The sequence below is a fragment of the Oratosquilla oratoria genome, unplaced genomic scaffold, assembly GCF_046742065.1.
Source record: "Oratosquilla oratoria isolate Oo_2021 unplaced genomic scaffold, ASM4674206v1 SCAFFOLD50, whole genome shotgun sequence".
In the NCBI taxonomy this organism is placed as follows: Eukaryota; Metazoa; Arthropoda; class Malacostraca; order Stomatopoda; family Squillidae; genus Oratosquilla; species Oratosquilla oratoria.
The window spans coordinates 1,720,864-1,745,781 of NW_027467714.1; the positions used below are offsets into that span (position 1 = coordinate 1,720,864).

At 41.3% G+C, this 24,918-nt stretch overlaps 1 protein-coding gene across 2 annotated transcripts in view; it reads right to left on the reverse strand.

Moving 5' to 3' along the window:
- Window positions 1-24,918, reverse strand: part of Cul1 (cullin 1) — a 398,967-nt gene that overhangs the window by 85,964 nt on the left and 288,085 nt on the right. For both annotated transcript variants that reach the window (XM_076182129.1, XM_076182130.1), the window contains one exon: window positions 12,001-12,150. In XM_076182129.1, the coding sequence (XP_076038244.1) occupies window positions 12,001-12,150 (150 nt within the window). The remainder of the gene's footprint in view (window positions 1-12,000; window positions 12,151-24,918) is intronic.

Here is a 24,918-nt window from a genome sequence, read left to right on the forward strand (position 1 = left end):
AAAAGGCCTCCCTTTCTTCTACACTCTTCTCACTGCCAGACCCATATGCACTTACAAAGACCCACATCTCCTTTCCCAGTTTCACCTTCATCCACATTATCCTTGAGGAAACCTCCTTCCACTCCACTACACGTTTACCTATCTCTTCACTTACTAGAATAGCCACCCCTTCCCTCCCTCACCCTCTCTTCACTCCTGATAACCTCCCTCTTACACTCCCAAACTTACACTCACCCTTCCCTTTCAACTTTGTTTCACTCAAAGCCAACACATCCATCTTTCTTCTCACAAACATTTTACCTATCTCTTCCCTTTTACTCTCATCTGCACAACATCCACGCACATTAAAAGACCCAAACCTTAGGGTGCTGTTCCGAAAACTCCCAGACCCTCTTATGCCTTTACTTTTTCGTTTAGGAATGTCCCCTGTGGGGCTACAAGGAGAAGGATGCCTAGTCCCAATCCCCATCCCTTTCTTCTCGCCTCTTATGATCCAAGTGGAAATACTTGGTGGCAGTATTCTTTTCCCCCACCACAGGGAATTCCCCCACAGCAGAAAATGAATACTCAGAGAAATGGTACAGGACAGCAGTAAGGGGTTGGGGGACAGCATAATGGAGGGACAGTCGTAGTATAAAAGTGTAATTTCTCTTATGAAGAGTTTTCCTCTATCATAGACAAAATTATGTGTGACTCTGGTCCATAAGGGCACCCCATATAGACCCTAAAGTATCAACTGCATGCTACTTTGCCACAATAACAAGCAGCCAATACTCTTTCACTCTTTGCAGCTTAAAGATGTCACTCCACTTCACACTTTTTTTCCCCCCCTAATTGAGCTAGGAAGCTGATTTTTTCTATTGAAATTCAAGCTCATCATTGAAGTCACTTTAAGCTTCATTGAAGTCTGTCAATATACTGTACTTACAAGGGAGGTAGCCAAAAAACAAAGGCATAAAATCCATTCCCATATACTTCATTCCCATCCTCCCCCTCCCTCTCTTTTATCTTGGCTCCTCCTGCATGACAGGTCATCCCTGCACCTCGCCCACTGCCCTGAGTCAGGAGCAAGCAGTGTCAGAAGACACAGCACATCCACAGCAAGTCTGTTTCACTAAATCAGCAACCACCCTCTCCGTCCCCTCATTGCAGAAATGGAGATGGGGAGAAATCCCATTGGGCTGCGTCAATTTATTTTTCATACATTCTCCCTCAACACCCATCCCTCACCCACTCTTATGCATCACAGCATCATCCATACACAACCATTCTCCATTCACTCCTATCTTCAGTCTTCTCATGTCCTTCCTCAATAGAAATTCCCCTCTTTCTCAATGCCCCTTTTACCCCATCCATCCATCTCATCCTTGGTCATCCCCTCATGTTCACTCCTTCCACCTCTGCCTTCCACACCACTTTCACTAACCTTTCTTCATTCATTCTTTCCATGTGTACAAACCATACCAATACTCTTTCATCAACCCTATCTCCCAACTCCCATTCTCCTCCTTACCTCCTCATTTCTCATTCTATCCAACCTAGTAATCCTCATTTTTCATTCTATCCAACCTAGTAATCCTTATCATACTTCTCAGGCACCTCATCTCAAACACATTCAAACTCCTCCTCCCTATGTTCCATGTTTCTGCTCCATACAGTGCTGTCAGTACAACTGCTCCTTCATTCAATCTCCTCTTATTATCCATTACCAAATGTCTATTCTTCATTACACTTTTTAATCCACCAAGGCATTTACTTGCTTCTCTATATTTACATTCTACCTCCAACTCCACTCCTCCCTTTCCTGCCACATTCACACCCAAGTATCTAATATCTACTTCCTCAGTCTCTCTCCACCAGTCTGCCACCACTTTCTCCCCTTGTACATCTCATCACCTTACTTTTACTCACATTTATCTTCACCTTCCTTCTTTCTCACACCTTCCTAAACTCTATCACTACCTCAGTCCCTCTTCTGATCCTGCCACAAGCACAGCATTGTCAGCAACCAACAACTGGCTTATCTCTCACTTTTCTCCAGTTTCTTTAACCATCTCCAATTTCTGACCCATTACCCTTGCATTTACATCTCGCACCACCCCATGTATGTATAAATTGAACAGCCAGGGTGACATAACACATCCCTGGCAAAGTCCGACCTTTACCTCAAACCACTCTCTCCATTTCTGATTCTAACACAATCTCTACTACTCTCATAAAAAATCTTGACTGCTCTTAACCCCTACCATACAGTGACGCCTACGTAGGCGTCATGAGGAGCAAGTGGGTACACGAGGATGCCGACGTCGGCATCTTTATCATATTTATTGTAGTCGTACATGAATAGTCTGTAAACTGGCTTCATCATATTTTCTATGGTTATCAAAATTCACGGGTGAAAGAGAACAAGCAATAGAGCAGTGACTTTATTTTCTATAATGCAAGTATTATGATGCAACATCGCACGTCTGGCAGCTAATGCTGCCAGACGTACGATGTGGCCCGTATTGAAAGGGTTAAAAGCTTTTCTCCTATCCCATATATCTGCAATACTTCCCACAGTGCCTTCCTGTCTACCCTGTCATAAGTCTTTTCCAAATCCATAAAGGCCCAAAAAACAAATTTACCTACCTAAAGTTTTATCATATATCTGCTTTACCACAAAAATCTGTTCCATGCAATCCCTATCTGTCCTAAACCTACACTCCTCACCAATTATTACCTTTATTTCCCTTATCCTCTAAATGAAAACCCTCCCATAAGCATTCCCAACTACACACACACACACACGCCATAAACACCTCCGTCGTCGTCATCATCGCGGGACCAAGAAGAGGATTTACGACAAAAAAAGGAAACCTGGTTTGTATCGTACGGGAGGGGAGTGACTGTGAGTGTCTGAAATGATATCTCTGCAATGCTAGTCAATTGTATTATCACACAATTAGCAAAAAATGTAAGAAAACAACAACTCGAGAGCAAACCACGAACCAGAGCCATCTGGCGTCAGTCTGTCGAACCACGATGTAAACAAACACTCCCGAACCACGTGCAACAACAAAGAAGATTTTCCAGGATTTAGTAAGTATGAAAGCAGGAACTTAAGTCGATTATTAGAGATAGAGAGGGATATGAGCAATAATAGGATACGGTGGGAGAATGACATTATGGACTTAAGAAAGGATATCATTGGCCTACTGGACTGCTGAGCACAAGCAAATCACAAAATCTCTGACCTAAGAAGAACCAACTTGGATCTTACAAACGAGATTAAAGAAATGAAAAGGGATATAAATGAACTGAAGAGTGATAATGAAAAGAAGAGAATTAATGATAATACCAATTGCGAAAACTTAAAGAGGTGAACAATAAAATACAAGAAATGACAGAAAAAATCGAAGAGAACCTAGGTGAGGAAAGTATTCAGAAAATTAAGAAGTGGAAGGAAAACATTGAAAATAAGGAAATTGCTTTCAAAAAATAATCCAGCAGCAAATGCAAAAGACACAATTATCCAAGTGATTAATGAAAAAGCTAATTGGGTCAGAGATGCAGTAGATAGGAAAAAATGTATTGTGGTATATGGACTAAAAGAAAAACAGGGATTGGCGAGGTACATGAGAGAAAAGGAAGAAAAAGAGACAGCAGTAGAAATCCTAAATGAAATTCAGGGGGGAGACCTAGGTCTTTTACTGCTAAAAGACCTGGATGAGACATATAGAATCGGTCACTATTCTAAGGATAGGCATCGACCTCTAAAGAGAAAATTAAGGTCACAAATGATAGAAGACATATTTGAAAAAGTAGGCAACTTGGCAAGGAGTGAAAAGTACAATTAGATATGGATAAAAAGAGAAATGAATACTGAGGAATTAGAAAAAGAAAAGTCACTAAGAGAAGAAGCAAAGGAAAAAACCTCGAAGAGAACGGAGACAGAAAGCAAGGAATTCCATTGGCGAGTAATCGACATGAGATTGAGGAAATGGCACATAAAAAAGAAAAAAAAAAAAAAAAAGGAGGAAGAAGAAAATTAAAAGTGGCCTATACTAACATTGACGGATTAATTTCTGGTCTGAATGAACTCAATGATTACCTGCTAGAAGAAAAACCAGACATAATGGGAATTGTAGAGACTAAACTAAGAGGTGAACTACCATCCATCGATATTGGACAAGGACTATATAATTACATACATACATACATATACCAAGGCTTTTTCCCCCTTACAAGGGAGGTAGCCAAAAAGGAAAAGGCATAAAATCATTCCCATCCATTCCATCCCTCAATACACTCCACTCCCCTCCACCCTCCCTCTTATCTTAGCACCTCCTGGATGACGGGTCATCCCTGCACCTTGTCCACTGCCCTGGATAAAAAACAGGGACAAGAAACAGGGAGGAATCATGTTCTCGGCCAAGAAAGACTTAAATGTGACAAAAATTGCGGAGGGCAAAGGTAATGTTGAACTGATTATGATAAAAGTCGAAGACAAGAATATGAAAAGTAGAAAGTTTGTGGTGACCTATGTGCCCCCAAAAACGAACGCTTGGAAAGAGAACGAAGATACAAGGAAATCACTAAATGAGATACTAATGGGCAGGGGTAATCTGGTAATTATGGGGGACTTCAATTGCAAAGAAATTTGTTGGGAAAACATGACAGTGCGAGGAAATGACGACTTGTGGGGTAATGTACTGCTGGACATGACCATGCCATATACATGATATGGATGAGGGAGTGAATTGTTACATGAACTTCTTTGCTGATGATGCCAAATTACTCAAGAGAGTAAGAACAGAAGAAGATTGCAGATCGCTGCAAGATGACTTGGACAAAATATGGGAATGGAGTCGGAGATATGAGATGAACTTCATCATTAAAAATGTAGCATAATGGAATTTGGAAAAAGTAACAATAGAGTTTCAGGACAATATAAAATTGGAAACAAAGAAGCAAAAAAAATTGATTCTGTAAGGGACCTAGGAGTAATCATCTCAAGTGACTTGACACCTGATAAACATGTAAATAAATTATTTGGAGAGACTTATAACTTGTTAAGATCAGTGAAAGTGGCCTTCGACTACATAGATGAGGAAATGATTAAAAAAATAGTTGTTATACTGATAAGACCGAAACTAGAATATGCTGTAACAATGTGAGCACCTAGCACAAAGAAGAACATAAGAAAATTGGAAAGAATTCAAAGAGCAGTGACAAAAATGGCACCTACACTGTCAAATTTGACATATGAACAAAGATTGGAGAAATTACAGTTGTCAACACTAGAACAGAGAAGGGAAAGAGGTGATTTGTTGACCATTTTAAAAATTATGAAAGGGATGGAAATTCTCAATAGAGATGACTTATTAAAGTGGGACAGAAGAGAAACAAGAGGACACAAAAAGAAACTAAAGAAAGAAAGTTACAGAAGAGACCTGGAAAGAAAGAAAGAAAGAAAAAGAAAAAATAGGAGGGATACAAGGAAGCCTACTAAACTGGATGGAGGATTTCCTGCATAGCAGAAAAATGAGATCTGAAATAGACATGGGAGTAATTATCTCAAATGACATGTCCCTTGATAAACAAACAAAATTTATGGAGGATCCTACAACTTACTTAGATCAATAAAGGGGCTTCTGCCCATTTAGATGAAGAAATGGTAAAAAAAAATTACATACATATGCCAAAGGCTTTTTCCCCCTTATAAGGAAGGTAGCCAAAAAACAAGGGCATAAAAACCACTCCCACCCATTCCATCCCTATCACTCCTGTCCACCCTCTTCCCTCCCTCTTATATTGGCACCTCCTGGATGACGGGTCATCCCTGCATCTCACCCACTGCCCTGGGTCAGAAGCAGTGTTGCAAGACACAGCACATCCACAACAAGGCCACTTAATTAAATCTGCAACCCACCCTCTCCTTTCCCTCATGCAGAAAAGGAGAAGACGGGGAGAAATCCCTTCTGGCTGGACCAAATTTTTCTCACATATACTACCTCACCCCCCATCCACCCACCCATTCCACCTCATACATCACATCATCCATATACAACTATTCTCGATTCACCTGTCTTCTGTCCTCTCCTGTACTTCCTCAAGAGACATTCCCCTCTTCCCCATCCATCCATATCATCCTACATTGCCCCCTCATGTTCACTCTTTCCACATCTGCCTTTCACACCTCTTTTACTAGTCTTTCTTCACTCATTCTTTCCATGTGTCCAAACCATCCCTATACTCTTTCATCCACCCTATCTCCCAACTCCCATTCCAACCCCGTTCTTCTCCTCACCTCCTCACTTCTCACTCTATCCAGCCTAGTTACCCTATCATACTTCTCAGACATTTCATCTCGAACACATTCAAACTCCTCTTCTCTTCCTCTCTTCTTTTCCATGTTTCTGCCCCGTACAGTCCTGTCAGCACAATCACTCCTTCATACAATCTCCTCTTAGCATCCATTCTCAAATGTCTATTTCTCGTTACACTTTTTAATCCACCAAGGCATTTACTCGCTTTTCTTAATCTACATTCTACCTTCACTCCTCCCTTTCCTGCCACATTCGCACCCAAGTATATAAAACTATCCACTTCCTCCAGTCTCTTTCCCTTAATACTTCCCATCTGCTGCCACATTCTCCCTTTGTACATCTCATCACCTTACTTTTACCCACATTTATCTTTAACTTCATTCTTTCACACACTTTCCCAAACTCTGTCACTAACTTCCTCAATCCCTCCTCTGATCCTGCTACAAGCAGTGTTGTCTGAAAACAACAATTGGCTTATCTCCCACTTTTCTCCATTTTCTTTAACCATCTCCAATCCCTGACTCACTACCCTTGCACTTACCTCTCGCGCAATCCCATCCATGTATAAACTGAACATACAGTGTGATATAACACATCCCTGATGAAGTCCCACCTTTACCTCAAACCACTCACTCTCTCCATTTCTAATCCTGACACATGCTTTATACTCTCGTAAAAACTCTTGACAGCTCCTAAAAGCTTTCCTCCTATCCTGTATATCTGCAATACCTCCCACAGTGCCTTCCTGTCTACCCTATCATAAGCCTTTTCCAATTCATAAAAGCCCATAAAAACATCCTTACCTTTTCCTATAGCTTTCTCACATATCTATCCTACCACAAAAATCTGATCTACGATACCTCTACCTGTCCAAAATCCACACTGTTCCTCACCAATTACTTCCTCTTTTCCTCTCCTAATCCTCTCAATCAAGACCCCTTCCCATAAGCCTTCCCAACTGCACCTAACAAGTTAATCCCTCTGAAACTACTGCACTCACACTTGTCTCCCTTTTTCTTGTAAAGTGGAACTATACAGGCACTCCTCCAGCATTCTACCTTCTCTTAAACAAACATTAAATAACCTCACCAGCCAGTACACCATCACTGTACCTCCTTTTTCAGAAGTTCTTCATGACATCCATCCAGTCCAGGTGCCTTTCCTGCTCTCATCATCTTAACAACTGCCTTCACTTCATCCTTTCCTTATTTCTTCTCCATTTTCCTCACTCATCATGGCCATTTTCTTACCACTTCCCACTGCAACTATCTTTCCCTCCCTATCCTCCTTCACATTTAGCAACTCCCTAAAATACTCTACCCATCTTCCTCTTACTGTCTTCTCTTCCATTATCATCTCTTCATCTGCTACCTTTTACCTTTTCTTCTCTACTTGATTTGCCTCCTCTTCCTCTCTTAATTTCTTTCCACATATTTTTGTTACTTTCAAAATTTTCTGTCATACTTTTACCCCATTAGTCACACTAAGAAGGCCTAGAATGGGTTATGCTGTGACACTATGGCCACCCAGTACCAAAAAGAATATAAAAGGAAATTGAAAGAATCCAGAGAGCAGCCATGAAAATGGACCCAACACCTTCAAACCTGTCACATGAGGAGAGACTGACTAAATTGAAATTACAGACTTTGGAACAAAGAGAAAGAGGCTACCTACTAAACATCTACAGAATCATGAAAGGCATGGAAGTCCTTGATAGAGAGGACTTACTAAATTTGTCCAGTTTATACCCAAAATGATACATACATACATATACCAAGGCTTTTTTCCCCTTACAAGGTAGGTAGCCAAAAAGGAAAAGGCATAAAATCATTTCCACCCATTCCATCCCTCAATACACTCCACATCCCTCAACCCTCCCTCTCATCTTAACACCTCCTGGATGACGGGTCTTCCCTGCATCCTGTCCACTGCCCTGGGTCAGAAGCAGTGTCGCAAGACACAGCACATCCACAGCAAGGCCGCTTCATTAAATCGGCGATCCCCCCCCCCTCTCCGTCCCCCCATGCGTACAGGAGAAGACGGGGAGAAATCCCTTCGGGCTGTGTCAAATTTTGCTCACACATACTACCTCACCCCCCACCCCCCTGCCCATTCCACCTCATGCATCACATCATCCATATACAACCATTCTCCATTCACCCCTGTCTTCTGTCCTCTCCTGTCCTTCCTCAACAGACATTCCCCTTTTCCCCAAAGCCCCCTTCACCCCATCCATCCACCTCATCCTAGCTAGGACGTCCCTTCATGTTCGCTCCCTCCACATCTGCCTTCCATAACTCTTTTACTAGTCTTTCTTCACTCATTCTTTCCATGTGTCCAAACCATCTTAATACTCTTTCATCAACCCTATCTCCCAGCTCCCTTTCCACCCTTGTTCTCCTCACCTCCTCATTTCTCACCCTATCTAGCCTAGTAACCCCCATCATACTTCGTAGACACCTCATCTCAAACACATTCAAACTCCTTCTCTCTTCCTCTCTTGTGTTCCATGTTTCTGCCACATACAGTGCTGTTGGCACAATCACTCCTTCATATAGTCTCCTCTTAGCATCCATTCTCAAATGTCTATTCCTCATTACACTCTTTAATCCACCAAGGCATTTACTCGCTTCTCTCAATCTACATTCTACCTCCACTTTCACTCCACCTTTTCCTGCCACATTTGCACCCAAATATCTAAAACTATCCACTTCCTCCAGTCGCTCTCCCATAACCTATTCAACTCCGATGACAAGATTCTTGTCATTTGGTCAAATAAAACAAAAAATCATAAAACACCAAAATGTTTGATCAAACACCAGAAAAATATGACGTCAGTCCTCGCTTCGCAAAGCGAGGACTGACGTCATATTTTTCTGGTGTTTGATCAAACATATTGGTGTTTTATGATTTTTTTTGTTTTATTTGACCAAATGACAAGAATCTTGTCATCGGAGTTGAATGGGTTAATGCTCACTTCCACACTACTGCCTCTTTCACCCTTTGTATATCTCATCACCTTACTTTTACCCACATTTATCTTCAGCTTTCGTTTATCACACACTCTCCCAAACTCTGTCACCAACTTCCTCAGTCCCTCTTCCGATCCTACCACAAGCGCAGTGTCGTCCGTAAACAACAGCTGGCTCACCTCCCACTTTTCTCCATTTTCTTTAATCATCTCCAATCCCTGACCCACTACCCTTGCATTTACCTCTTGCACTACCCCATCCATGTATAAGTTGAACAGCCAGGGCGACATAACACATCCTTGACGAGGTCCCACCTTTACTTCGAACCACTCACTCTCTCCATTTCTAATCCTGACACAAGCTCTACTACTCTCATAAACACTCTTGACAGCTCCTAGAAGCTTTCCTCCTATCCCATATATCCGCAAAACCTCCCACAGTGCCTTTCTGTCAACCCTGTTGTAAGCCTTTTCCAGGTCCATAAAGGCCCAAAAAACATCCTTCCCCTTTCCTATAGCTTTCTCACATATCTGTCTTACCACAAAAATAGGATGTACACAACCTCTACCCGTCCTAAATCCACACTGTTCCTCACCAATTACTCCCTCTCTTCCTCTCCTAATCCTCTCAATCAAGATTTTCCCATAAGCTTTCCCAACTACACTTAACAAGCTAATCCCTCTGAAACTACTACATTCACACTTGTCCCCTTTTCCCTTGTAAAGTGGAACTATACAGGCACTCCTCCAGTCCTCCAGCCCTCTACCCTCTCTCCAGCAAACATTAAATAACCTCACCAGTCAGTCCACCATCACTGTACCTCTAAAATGATACATGGACTCAGAAATTTGCCTTACGAAGAGAGGCTTAGGCACCTTAACTTACACTCTCTGGAAAGACACAGAGTGCAGGGGTGATCTAATACAGGTGTTCAAGTGGATCAAAGGTTATAACAAGGGTGATGCAAACAAGGTCATCATAATAAAACAACAGGGCAGGATTTGCAGTAATGGGTATAAACTGGACAAATTTAGATTTAAGAAGGAAATAGGCAAGAATTGGTTTCCTAATGGGGTGGTCGATGAATGGAATAAACTTAGTAACCATGTAGTAAGCGCTGAAACTATCAGTTATTTTAAAAAACGATTAGACAACTTTATGGATGGGGATGACAGGTGGTGATGGATACGGAGCTGCCTAGTGTAGGCCTTATGGTCTCTTGCAGTCTCCTTTATTATTATGTTCTTATGTTAAGAGGCCATGATAACAAAACTCAAAAAGGTTAATTATAGAAGAGACCTGGAAAAAAAAAAAAAAAAAAAAAAAAAAAAATTACACAGAGTAGTAGACATCTGGAACTAACTGGACAAAACAATAATGTGTGCAAAAAACATACACATATTTAAGAGTAAACTAAACACTATGAGACACAAAGATGGACACCACAAACATAGCTCCCCTTCCTGTAAGATATAACTAGGTGAATACATACCATCTTTGCACATTTTGTCACTTCCTCCTTGAAACAAACCCTTTCTTTCCCTACTCTTGCCTCTACTCTATCCTTCATCACCCCCACATTTCTCTCATATGCATTTGACCTAACAATAATAACCCAGCACAGTAAATAAAAATAGCAGTAAAGTACACCCATGTTTACATGAACAAACTAGAACAACAGCTCAAAAATAACAAAATGGAAGCCTAACCCCAGAAATCATGTGACATTGCTCATGCTAGACAATTATCAAAAAATAATAATAAAATCACACTCTAGAGTAAAACCAGATAGTCAAACCTTTCCACTGTAACAGAGCCCTAAAATACAAAGCTCCACATTTAATACTCATGAGATTTTCGACCTACATATCAAAGATCTTACAGAAAAAAACAACAAGGAAACATATCTCCTAAAATCCATCAAAATTTACTTTTGACAATAGAAACTCATGTAACCATCTTCAAGCAGTTCATATGAACTACCAAGTATTCCTCCACAGCACAGTTCCCAACAATCATTAACACAAACAACTTACAAACATTACAATATATTATTGTAGATACATTTACAGTAACAACAATGAAATACATTACAGACAAAACTACAATGCTAGGATGAACAGGACCCCATTGTCCATCTTGCTACACAAGCATTTATACCCAGTAGCGACACTCTGGATGGTGTCTTGCAACTACCAGAGCATTAAAAATTCGCAAATTATGCACAACATTAACACCACAATTAAAGTTCATAACTGCAAGTACAATTGTGACAATTTATCAACTACATGTCTACAACAGTTCTCATGAGCTGCTGCTGCTGAAGATGATCATGATGATCATCCTTTAGACTGTCTGGCCAAGCAGTCCCATCTCCCTGAGGAACACCATGGCTGGAATGGGGTTTTCCCACAAATCCCTTGTATGTGGTGTTGTTGTCAAGCGTAACTGTATAAAATGCAGTCTTCATGTGTTCAATAGTATGGGATGTGTTACAACCTGGACAGATATTCGTGATGTGTTCTTCCATCTGCCTCTTGTAACCAAGAAGGGCTGGATGGTGGCTAGGATGTGAGGGGTAATGTGAGCCTTTAGGTGAACACTCCGACATGGCCAGTCCTCATGAAGATGATTGTGGCCTTAATACATAAAAAAGAAAAAGTAAGGTAATTTTCCTATGTTGAGTGAAACAACTTCTATGGTGATATATAACCTACCTCATGTGGTAAAGTGAAGTGCTGAGATTGCTGGAAAGGCCAAGACCCTGAAGACAGGACCTGAATGGAGAAGTCAATGTCCAGAGGTTCATTGCTACTGATGAGGTGTTTACGGAACTGGTCATTGAGGTCTTTGGAAACTCCTATATCCTGTGACAAAAAGCAAAAGAATCAGCAGGAGTACAACACAACTCAAAAGCAAACTAGTACTATGGCACTCAAGCAAAATTTCCCTATTCAGTCTTTTCCTGCAACAAGGAATTCATGTATTAATTTCTAATACATATACAAACAAGAAGGGAGCAAGTAAGGGGAGAGAGGAAGAGGAAAGAGGAAGGGAGAGGGAGGAGCTGGAGAGGAAGAGGAAAAGATAGAAATTAATCAATTCATTGCCCCAAGTCTATTTTCCAAGAGATCCACAGCTCCCAGGTAACTGGCAATAACCTGGTTGGCCCATGTTACTGATAGAATAGATATTGTGCTATTTGGATAATGAAGAGTAAGGCAATAAAAGATGGTGTTTGAATCTAGGGCAATTTCTTTCTATATATGATCCTATTTTGTGTTTGTACTGTTTTAAAAGCTGGATGTTGGCCAGACCACAGATGTACTAGTGTGGTTCTTGCTTGGCATGGAAGGGATTTCAAAGTAAGGCTGGTGACTGGGGAAGTGTGATGGAGTAGGTAATCTAATGCTTAGTCTGCAAATGCTTCTTTTGTGATATGGGTGTATACATGCTTTGTATGGATATGTTGCATGAGGATAGTAGTAGGTTGTTGTTGTGGGAGTACTATGCTGCCAGTATTATTGACAGCACAATAGTATGCAGCCAATATCTTGGAGGCTATTTTTGGGCATCCTTATGGACTGGAGACACATCTTTATGTTAAACATAAAATATCTATTTTTGTATTACAGCTATCTTTTCTTTATACTATTCCCTTCAACCTGTCCTTTACCACTTCTATGACTACTTCCTGTGGATAACCCCCCCTTTCTTTAAGACTTCTGCTAGTGTGCTTCCAATGCATGTCATAAAAAGGAACTACATGGAATAGAGTTATGGGACAAGGTATTTTGCTCTCTGAAAAGTCATGGTATATGAGGAGTGGGATGAATATGAACAAGGACCCTAGTAATTAGGTCATTAAATGTGTATGATTGTGGTACTGCTGGAACTTTCTTTAGAATACTTTTTAAAAGAAAATTGTCATTTATTTTTGCCTATGCTTCAAAATTTGGCAAAATGCAACACAGAATTATCATTAACCACTTCACTCCGGGCATTCAAACTGCGCGTGGGCCAGCAATACGGGGGCGCGAGTGCTGCGCGCAATAACGAATGTGTTTCAGGGAAAACTTATACATTTCTGCTTATAATCAGGGTGCTAATTGTTCAATTAAAAATCTGATAATCTTGTGAGAATCCTCATAAAATTCTGCTAATATAAATGCATTTACCTTTGAATGTTGACTCACAAAGTTGTGAATTATTGACTGATAGAGAAGGCAAGTTGAAATTTTCTTTGTAGACAATTTATTCAGCATTCAAAACTCGATATATATAGTTGTTTTTCATGATTTTTTTGTTTGTTATGTTACAACAACTAATAACGAAGCCAGTGATGTAATATCCATAAGGATGAGTGCAGTGTTCGGTAGTGAAAAATTATGGATAATGACACTGGAGTGGAAACAATTGAGCTTAGCCAATGACTAATTTCAGTAAAGCCTAACCAATGACATCTCGTTTATATCTGCAGTTACCACCTTTTACTTGAATGTGTTTCAGGGAGAACTTACACATTTCCGCTTATAATCAGGGTGCTAATTGTTCAATTGAAAATCTGATAATACAGTGAGAATCCTCATAAAATTCTGCTAATAAAAATTCATTTACCTTTGAATGTTGACTCACAAAGTTGTGAATTATTGACTGATAAAGAGAAGGCAAGTTAAAATTTTCTTAGTAGACAATTTATTCAGCGTTCAAAACTCGATATATATATTGTCGTTTTTCATGATTTTTTTGTTTGTTATGTTACTACAACTAATAACGAAGAATGAGTGCAGTCTAATAACGAAGAATGAGTGCAGTCTTCGGTAGTAAAAAAAAAAATTGATTATGGAAACACTGGAGCGGAAACAATTGAGCTTAGCCAATCACTAACTTCGATAAAGCCTAACCAATGACATCTCGTTTATATCTGCAATTACACCTTTTGCTGCTAATTCATATTAGTCATGACAACAAGAGCTTACGTAATGAATGTGACACCTCGAGGTGAAAAAAGTGAAGCTCGCCTTCTTCCAGACATGGAGCTGGAGTTTCATTTCTCTGTAAGTATTTACTTCATTACCTAGTTGAAAATAAACAATATGCTGTATAAACAATAAACAATGTATATACCACTGTTTTTTTTGTTTGTTTGTTTGTTAGGATGATTCTAATGTATCATTCTTTTTTTTATAGCTTGGGAATACCATTACGAATGTTAACTTTTACCATTACGAATGTAAACTTTTACCAAGCTTTTACCCCACCACTCCTAGAAGTACTTGGGGAATGGGGGGCAGGAAGAAGCCGAACCCCCACACCCCACCACCCCGCCACCACCACGACGACCACTAACACTAACACCACCACCACCGCCACCAATTTTGAAAAAAAAAACAAAAAAAAAACTGATATGTTGTTTTATTTACCTTTCCCATTGATCATGAAAATATGAGAGAGATAGAGAGGGTGTGTGTGTGTATTTACCTAGTTGTACCTAGTTGTAATATACGGGAGGGGAGCTATGCTCATGGTGACCCGTCTTTGTATCTCTCCGCATCAAGTTTTATCTTAAAATCTTGTATAGTGTTAGCACATACTGTTTTGTTGTCTAATTTGTTCCATGTATTTATCGCTCTGTGTGGGAAACTGTTTCTTTTCAATTTTTTTCTATAACTATCCTTTTTCAATTTTTTTCCGTGTCCTCTTGTTTTACCGTTGTCCCACATTAATAGGTCGTTCCTGTCTAAAACTTCCATTCCTTTCATTATTCTGTAGATAGTTAGCAAATCTCCTCTTTCTCTTCTTTGTTCCAGAGTTGGTAGGTTCAATTTGGATAGTCTTTGCTCATATGTTAGTTTGCCGAGTGTCGGTGCTAGTTTTGTTGTCGCTCTTTGTAATCTTTCTAGTTTCTTAATATTCTTTTTGGTACTGGGTGTCCAAAGTGATGCTGCGTACTCGAGTTTTGCTCTTATTAGTGTAGTAAGTATTTTCCTTATCATTTCTTCGTCCATATAGGTAAATGCCACTTTGATTGCTCTCAATAAGTTGTAGGTTTCTCCGAACATCTTGTTTATATGCTTATCTGGTTTCATGTCCTTTCCAATCATCACTCCAAGATATTTTTCATAGTTTGTTTTATTCATTTTTTCCTCCCCAATTCTGTTATCTTTTGATATTCTATTTTTACTCTTTCCAAATTCCATTATGCTGCATTTCTTAATATTGAATTTTACTTCCCACTTTTGAGTCCAATTCCATATTGTGTCCAGATCTTGTTGCAATGAGTTGCAGTCCTCTTCCGTTTTTACCTTCTTAAGTAATTTTGCATCATCTGCAAAAAAAAATTATATAGCACTCCACGCCTTCATTCATGTCATTAATGTATACAGCGAACATGATCGGGGCCAGTACTGATCCTTGCGGGACCCCGCTTTTTACTTCTTCCCAGTTGGAGAATTTTTCTCTAATTACAACTCTCATTTTCCTCCCAATCAGAAAGTCTTTCATCCATTCCAATAATTTTCCTCTGATGCCACCTTTTGACTCTATCTTATTTATTAGTTTCCTATGAGGAACCTTATCGAATGCCTTTTGCAGGTCCGGAAAAGCACAGTCTGCCCATCCATCTCTTTCTTCTATTATGTCTACTAATCTTGAGTAAAAGCAAATCAGATTTGTTGTACAGGATCTCCCTTGTCTAAATCCAAATTGATTTGGGTTCAGTATAGATTTTTCTTCCAGGTACTTAACCCATCTGTTTTTGATCACTCTTTCACAAATTTTTGCTATTGTGCTTGTTAGTGAGACCGGTCTGTAGTTAGATGGATCTTCCTTATCACCTCCCTTATAAATTGGTACAATGTTTGCTTTTTTCCAGTCCAATGGTACTTTTCCTTCTTTAAGTGATGATTTAATTATATCATATATTTTGTCAGTTAATTCTTCCATGCATTCTTCCATGTGTGTGTGTGTGTGTGTGTGTGTGTGTGTGTTTACGCACAAGCATATCCTGTTTTCCTGCACGCCTTCTTATCACTCTTTCTCCCTCTCCCTCTGACCTTGTATCGAATACAGCAGAAACCATTGAGCCTTTGACCTGGTAAGTCATGAGCGATCTAGAGCACAGTGATGTTGAATGGGTGCCGCCCCATTCTAGTGACACAGAGAGTGGAGACACCCTTGAGGGTGATTTCACCGACGATTTATCAAGTGAATAAGAGCAAGTGGTTAGTGATGGATGGGAATTGCTCACTGATCCATTCAGCGATAACCGCCCCAACAAGGTGCCTCCCCTCACTGCCTTATATGAAGGCATAAATGAAGCATTGGAAGGCTATAACTGCAATACACCATTAGATGGCTTCACATTGTTTCTTAGTGAAGAGGTGATGACAACATTATGCCAGTGGATAAATGAAAAAGCAGAACGCTTTTTCAATGTGCATCCAGAGAAAAAGAGGAAGATACACAATCTTGTATGGAGGGAAGTGACGAAAGGTGACCTGTACACTTTCATAGCCCTTGTGTTAGTAATGGGAGTGAATCAACTTCCTTAGATGCACGATTACTGGGCAAGTGACTGGATAAGAACGGGATCACCAGTGTTTTGTTCCGAGGTGATGAGCAGGGATAGATTTTTTAGCATAATGAAGTTCTTGTGCTTTTCATCACCTGCGAAGGTAGTAAAAACTGACCCTCGTACACGTATTGAGCCATTTATGTGCTTGCTTAGAGAAAACTGCCAGATGGTCATGAGACCTGGACACCATGTGGCAGTTGATGAAGCCCTTATCTTGTGGAAAGGGCGGCTTCACTTCAGGCAGTACATAAAAAGTAAGAGGGCAAGATTTGGAGTGAAACTTTACGTGCTATGCCCATCAGACAAGAATTGGAATGGCTATTCGTGGAATATAGATCAGTACTACGGTAAAGATACCTACCAGGTACAAGATGAGTCTGCCTCCCACTTGTCTGTATCAGAGAGAATTGTTGTCTTTCTGATGAAAGATCTGCTAGATGAAGGGAGGCATGTCATAACTGACAATTGGTACACTAGCCTGAGATTGGCTAGGTACCAGGAGAGAACGATGATGATTACTGGCATTGTGAGGTATGGAAGAGGGCCTCCCAAGGAAGTGCAGGACATGGCACTGGAAACCTATCAAACAGCCTTTGCAAGAAATGGCAATGTGCTGATGGTGAAGTGGGCGGACAAAAAAGATATTGTAGTTCTGACTACCAAATACCATGCTGGTATGGTAGAAAAAAACAAAACCTATTTTGGAAATAAAAAAAATTTCTACAATAAGCCACTTCGCATTGAGAAATATAACGAAAAGATGGGGAGTGTAGATCTAGCAGATCAACTACTTGAACCATACACTCCACACAGAAAAAGCATGGCATGGTTCAAGAAAATAGGAATACACATGCTCTTCAGGATGGTGCTGAATGCCCATATTACTTACAAAAATTTCACTGGTGAAAAGACTCCTCTCCTGGAGTTTATCACTTTACTGACTAGAGAAATCCTGCTTGAACACAATATGGGGGCAGCTGCTCTGGCAACATTCTTCACACAGAGAAGAAAACAAGTCAGGACAGGGGGCCGCCGTCCATTTGAAGAAACCCACCGGTTTGTGAAGCGGGAAACAAGAACGAAGAAAAGATGCAGAATCTGTTACCCTAAACGTAGGGAAACACTACTTCTGCCCTGGATGTGAAGAGCAACCAGGCTTGTGTTCCATGGAACACTTCGACATATGGCACAACAAGCCTAAAATAAAGAGGTACTGAGACGAGAGACAATGGGTTGTAAGGCATCATAGACAGAGGAAGAGCCCATCCCTGGTAAAAAAATAAACCCTCTGGTTGATGACGATGTCTTACGCGAACTCCCAGGGGGTGATGGAGTAATCCAGGCAAAGGCTAAACAAACCTCCTTCTTTCCCTTCACTGGAATCATTTGCTATTCCTACTTTGACCACACACATCCCCCCTCCCTCCCTATCTCTCTCTCCCTCTCCTAATTATGCATCACAGAATGTGTGTGTGTGTGTGTGTAAGAGGGAGAGAGAGAGGGGGGGGAGGGAGAGAGCGGAAGAGATCAGATAAGTTACCAGTCGTATGCCCTGCAGCCTATACCTCACTGCTGCTGGTTGCCCAGGGAGGGAGGGAGGGAGGGAGGGAGATAATGAGTTCAGCGGGGGAAAGCAAGCGCATATCTATCATTGTCACCTCCACCCTTCCCGCTGCCCTACCACCCGAGCGTCCAGCTCTGAGAGAGAGGGGGGGGGAGAGGGAGGGAGTGAGTGAGGGAGGGAGAGAATGAGTTCAGGGGGAGAAAGCAAGCGCATATCTATCTTTGTCACCTCCACCCTTCCCGCTGCCCTACCACCCGAGCGTCCAGCTCTGAGAGAGAGAGAGAGGGTGGGAGGGGAGAGGGAGGGAGAGAGAGAGGGAGGAGCAAAAAAGAGAGAGAGAGAGAGAAGAGGGAGGGAGAGAGAGAGCTTTACCTGATGAGACTTCCTCATTTTAGATAGAAGGCGGGGCATATTGTAGCTCATTATCATGATTTGTGGGAACAAGGATGGTGGGAGGAGCAACAGAATCCCAAGTACAGCATACGGAATCTTGACTTACTACCAGTACAATATACGAGATAACGCAACAAGAGCGGAAACAAAATTAAATCATGACGCCTACGTGTGCGGCACCGTATATGCTGTTGGGCTCTCATGACCGTATGGAAGGGGTTAAATAAATTTGTAGCACAATACCCACAGCCTTATTTGGATGATATTTCTCAATGTATGCTGTAACACTTTTATGCTTTTAGTGTCTCCCTTATTATGCTGGAAAGTTGTTGCTCATCTGAGGCTGTTAACTCCTCCTCCTCCTCCCTTGGCAAAATTTCCTCCATAACTTCTTGCAATGGAACAGAATGCAGCTACATAAGCTCTTTACTGGTCAGCTGCTGGTTATGCTCCTCCACAAGTTCATGAATATTACTGTTATCCACCTCCAGCCCGTCTTCGCCAAAGATATAATCTCTTTGACTACAAGCTCCATTGGCTGAAAGTTACATCCAACAATGCAGTCTGGCCAAAAAAAAATTCCAAGCCAAAATAAGGTTTCTTTTGATGACCCCTTTCCATGCTTTGTCTTCAGGCAGGTAACAATGTTGAAGTGGTCTTTCAAAAACTCTTCAGTCACCTTAATACAATGCTCATTTTAGTATACAGATTTTATTTGAGATGATCGACTGGTCCATAGGCTGAAGTAAGGGAGTGGTGTTAGTGGATCTTGATGAATTTAAATTCTTAAAGGAGGTCATCTTCTAGGTCTGGAGGATGGGCAGCAGTGTTGTCCAAAACCAGCAAGAGTAGAAAATTCATCTTAAACAAATAATTGTTCACAGAAGGAACAAACACTTTATTGATCCAATCAGTAAAAAGTTTAATGTCACCCAAGCCTTTTTTCTTTTTACCTCCACATCACATTATCCTGCTCCTCTGGACCTTACACTTTTTGAAGGCTCGTAAATTTTCTGTATGGAAAATGAGCAGCAGTTTAACTTTCAAATTGTCGCTTGCATGGGCACAAAACAGCAACATGAGATGATCTTTCATTGGCATGCTAGCAATGCCTTCTCCTGTTATATAGGTTTGTTTCGGCATATTCTATAAGTAGAGACCCGTATCATCACAATTAAAAACCTGTTCTCTGCTGTCTTTGGCTTTGCCATGCCATACAATACTGCAGGTGCCAGTTCTTTTTTTAAATTTCTCAAACCACCCACAGCTTGCCTTGAATGAATTTCTTTTTGTCTATTAATGCTCCTGGCATCATTTTAACCTCTTCAGTACGGGCCAAAATCTCGCGGGCAGCATTAGCTGTCAGACATACGATGTGTCGTAATAATACTCGCATCATAAAATATAGTCACCGCTTATATCGATCGTTCTCTCTTTCACCCGTGAATTTTGATAACCATAGAAAATGTGATGAAGACAGTTTAGAGAGTATGTCATTACACAGGGGCAACTACAATAAATATAATCAAGACGCCGATATGGCAGCCTCGCGTATCCACTTGACCTCATGCCGCCTACGTATGCAGCACCGTATGGAAGGGGTTAATGGGGTCAGCAAAAATCACTTTCACCTTCTTGCAAACAATACTCTAACTAGTAGAGTTTCCTTGCATTTACTTCTATTTGATCCATATAAAATGCAACCTTTCAACATCATCAAGAACATGTGGCCATTATGTACTCATTACATACATACATATACCAAGGCTTTTTCCCCCTTCCAAGGGAGGTAGCCAAAAAGGGAAAGGCATAAAAAACACTCCCACCCATTTCATCCCCAAATACACTCCACACCCCTCCACCCTCCCTCACATCTGAGCACCTTCTGGATGACGGGTCATCCCTGCACCCTGCCCACCGCCCTGGGTCAGAAGCAGTGTCGCAAGACACAGCACATCCACAGCAAGGCCGCTTCATTTAATCGGCGACCCTCCCTCTCCGTCCCCCCTTGCATATAAGGAGAGGACGGGGAGAAATCCCTTCGGGCTGCGTCAAAATTTACTCACACATACTACCCCACCCCCCACCCATTCCTCCTCATGCAATCACAACATCATCCATATACAACCATTCTCCACTCACCTCTGTCTTCCGTCCTCAACAGACATTCCCCTCTTCCCCAAAGCCCCCTTCACCCCATCCATCCACCTCATCCTAGGACGTCCCCTCATGTTCACTCCCTCCACATCTGCCTTCCATACCTCTTTTACTAGTCTTTCTTCACTCATTCTTTCCATGTGTCCAAACCATCCTAATATTCTTTCATCAACCCTATCTCCCAAATCCTTTTTCACCCCTGTTCTCCTCCTCACCTCCTCATTTCTCACTCTATCCAGCCTAGTAACCCCCACCATACTTCTCAGACACCTCATCTCAAACACATTCAAACTCCTTCTCTCTTCTTCTCTTATGTTCCACGTTTCTGCCCCATACAGTGCTGTTGGCACAATCACTCCTTCATACAGTCTCCTCTTCGCATCCATTCCCAAATGTCTATTCCTCATTACACTCTTTAATCCACCAAGGCATTTACTCGCTTCTCTCAATCTACATTCTACCTCCACCTTCACTCCACCTTTTCCTGCTACACTTGCACCCAAGTATCTAAAACTATCCACTTCCTCCAGTCGCTCTCCCTTAATGTTCACTTCCAGTCTACTGCCACTTTCACCCCTTGTACATCTCATCACCTTACTTTTACCCACATTTATCTTTAGCTTTCTTCTATCACATACTCTCCCAAACTCTGCCACCAGCTTCCTCAATCCCTCCTCTGACCCTGCCACAAGCGCAGTGTCGTCCGCAAACAACAGCTGGCTCACCTCCCACTTTTCTCCATTTTCTTTAACCATCTCCAATCCCTGACCCACTACCCTAGCATTCACCTCTCGCACCACCCCATCCATGTATAAGTTGAACCGCCAGGGCGACATAACGCATCCTTGACGAAGTCCCACCTTTACTTCAAACCACTCACTCTCTCCATTTCTAATCCTGACACAAGCTCTACTACTCTCATAAAAACTCTTGACAGCTCATTACTCCTTTTAAAACATTTATCTTCTTAATCTTGTACTTGAGGATAGTGCAAATCATTGATGCAGACCAATTATATATGTGTGCTAAGTCAATCACACTCACACCTTGTTCTCATTACTTAGTGATTTTACATTTCAGGGCTACAGTAATTGTTCTTCTTTTATCTTCTTACAACTTTTTCTTGGAGGACATACTTTCAAGGGTTACAGACTTTGCTCTTAGAAGAAATTCACTGATATACTGAAAGAAAGAGGAAATACAGTAATTATGGGTGATTTTAATTCCAAAAAAATATGTTCGGAAGAATTGACAGTGAGGGGTGGAGAGGACATATGGGGCAGCATGCTACTCGATATGACCATTGAATACACATTGACCCATTGGATAAAGGAAAATACCAGATACAGAAACAATGAGGATCCTTGGAGACTGGATTTAGTACTCACAACAGAACCCGAAATTGTAGACAGAATAGAATACAAAACACCATTAGGAAAGAGTGACCATGTACTAATAGAATTCGAATTAAAAGAGCAAATGGACCTAAGTAGATGAGAAACATAGAATAGGAAGACCAATGTATAGCAAAACGAATTTTGAGAAACTTAAAGAATTTTTTCAAAATGTAAACTGGAAAAATTCCTTAGTGAGGAAACAAGGATAGAAGAGAAATGGAATATACTAAAGGAAATTTAAAAGGAGGGTGTGATCAAATGTGTTCCACAACAAAAGCAAGAAAGAATATACATAAAAAACTGGTACAACATAAAATGTAATAAAGCCAAGGATAAAAGAGACAAAGCCTGGAGTGAAAAAAAAGAGCAAATGGCATACATCAAACTAAGAAACAATCATGTAAAAATACGCAAGGAGGAAAAGAGAAATTATACATACATACATATACCAAGGCTTTTTCCCCCTTACAAGGTAGCCAAAAAGGAAAAGGCATAAAATCATTCCCACCCATTCCATCCCTAAATACACTCCACACCCCTCAACCCTCCCTCTCATCTTAGCACCTCCTGGATGACGGGTCATCCCTGCACCCTGTCCACTGTCCTGGGTCAGAAGCAGTGTCGCAAGACACAGCACATTCACAGCAAGGCCGCTTCATTAAATCGGCGACCCCCCCCTCTCTGTCCCCCCATGCATAAAGGCGAAGACGGGGAGAAATCCCTTTGTGCTGCGTCAAATTTTGCTCACACATACTACCTCACCCACCCATCCCCCGCCCATTCCACCTCATGCATCACAACATCATCCATATACAACCATTCTCCATTCACCCCCGTCTTCTGTTCTCTCCCGTCCTTCCTCAACAGACATTCCCCTCTTCCCTAAAGCCCCCTTCACCCCATCCATCCACCTTATCCTAGGACGTCCCCTCATGTTCACTCCCTCCACATCTGCCTTCCATAACTCTTTTACTAGTCTTTCTTCACTCATTCTTTCCATATGTCCAAACCATCCTAATACTCTTTCATCAACCTTATCTCCCAACTCCCTTTCCACCCTTGTTCTCCTCCTCACCTCCTCATTTCTCACTCTATCTAGCCTAGTAACCCCCATCATACTTCTCAGACACATCATCTCAAACACATTCAAACTCCTTCTCTCTTCCTCTCTTATGTTCCATGTTTCTGCTCCATGCAGTGCTGTTGGCACCATCACTCCTTCATATAGTCTCCTCTTAGCATCCATTCCCAAATGTCTATTCCTCATTACACTTTTTAATGCACCAAGGCATTTAATCGCTTCTCTCAATCTACATTCTACCTCCGCCTCCACTCTACCTTTTCCTGCCACATTTGCACCCAAGTATCTAAAACTATCCACTTCCTTCAGTCGCTCTCCCTTAATGCTCACTTCCAGACTACTGTCACTTTCACCCCTTGTACATCTCATCACCTTACTTTTACATACATACATACATACATATACCAAGGCTTTTTCCCCCTTTCAAGGGAGGTAGCCAAAAAGGGAAAGGCATAAAAAACACTCCCACCCATTTCATCCCTAAATACACTCCACACCCCTCCCACCCTCCCTCTCATCTGAGCACCTCCTGGATGACGGGTCATTCGAGCACCTCCTGGATGACGGGTCATTCCTGCACCCTGCCCACCACCCTGGGTCAGAAGCAGTGTCGCAAGACACAGCACATCCACAGCAAGGCCGCTTCATTTAATCGGCGACCCCCTCTCTCCGTCCCCCCTTGCATATAAGGAGAGGACGGGGAGAAATCCCTTCGGGCTGCGTCGGGCTTACTTTTACCCACATTTATCTTCAGCTTTCTTTTATCACACACTCTCCCAAACTCTGTCACCAACTTCCTCAATCCCTCCTCTGATCCTGCCACAAGCACAGTGTCGTCCGCAAACAACAGCTGGCTCACCTCCCACTTTTCTCCATTTTCTTTAACCATCTCCAATCCCTGACCCACTACCCTTGCAATTACCCCATTTATGAAAAGGAAATTATAGAAAAATATAAGGTTCAGCCGAAGCTATTTACAGATATGTGATTGGTAAACTGAAAAACAAACAAGAAATAGAAAAAATACGACAAGGAAATCATGAATACACAAAAGAACAAGAAATGGCAGAAATTATGAGTAACCACTTCAAATCGGTTTTCACAATTGAGAACTCACCTAACTGTGAAGGAATAGAAAAACAGAATTCCCCCCAAAATGAAGGAAATAACTGTAACAAAAAAGGAAATCAATGACCAAATAAAAAACATAATGTTAGAAAATCGCACGGCCTGGATGGAATTGCAAATTGGATACTGAAGGAATATGTGGAGGAACTAACAGATAAAATACTCACTATAATAAAATACTCGCTCAAAGAAGGAAAAGTACCACAAGACTGGAAAAATGCAAACATTGTACCAATATATAGAGGAGGAAGTAAGGAAGATCCAGCTAACTACAGATTTGTCTCCCTAACAAGCACAGTAGCTAAAATATGTGAAAAAGTGATTAAAAGTAGATGGGTT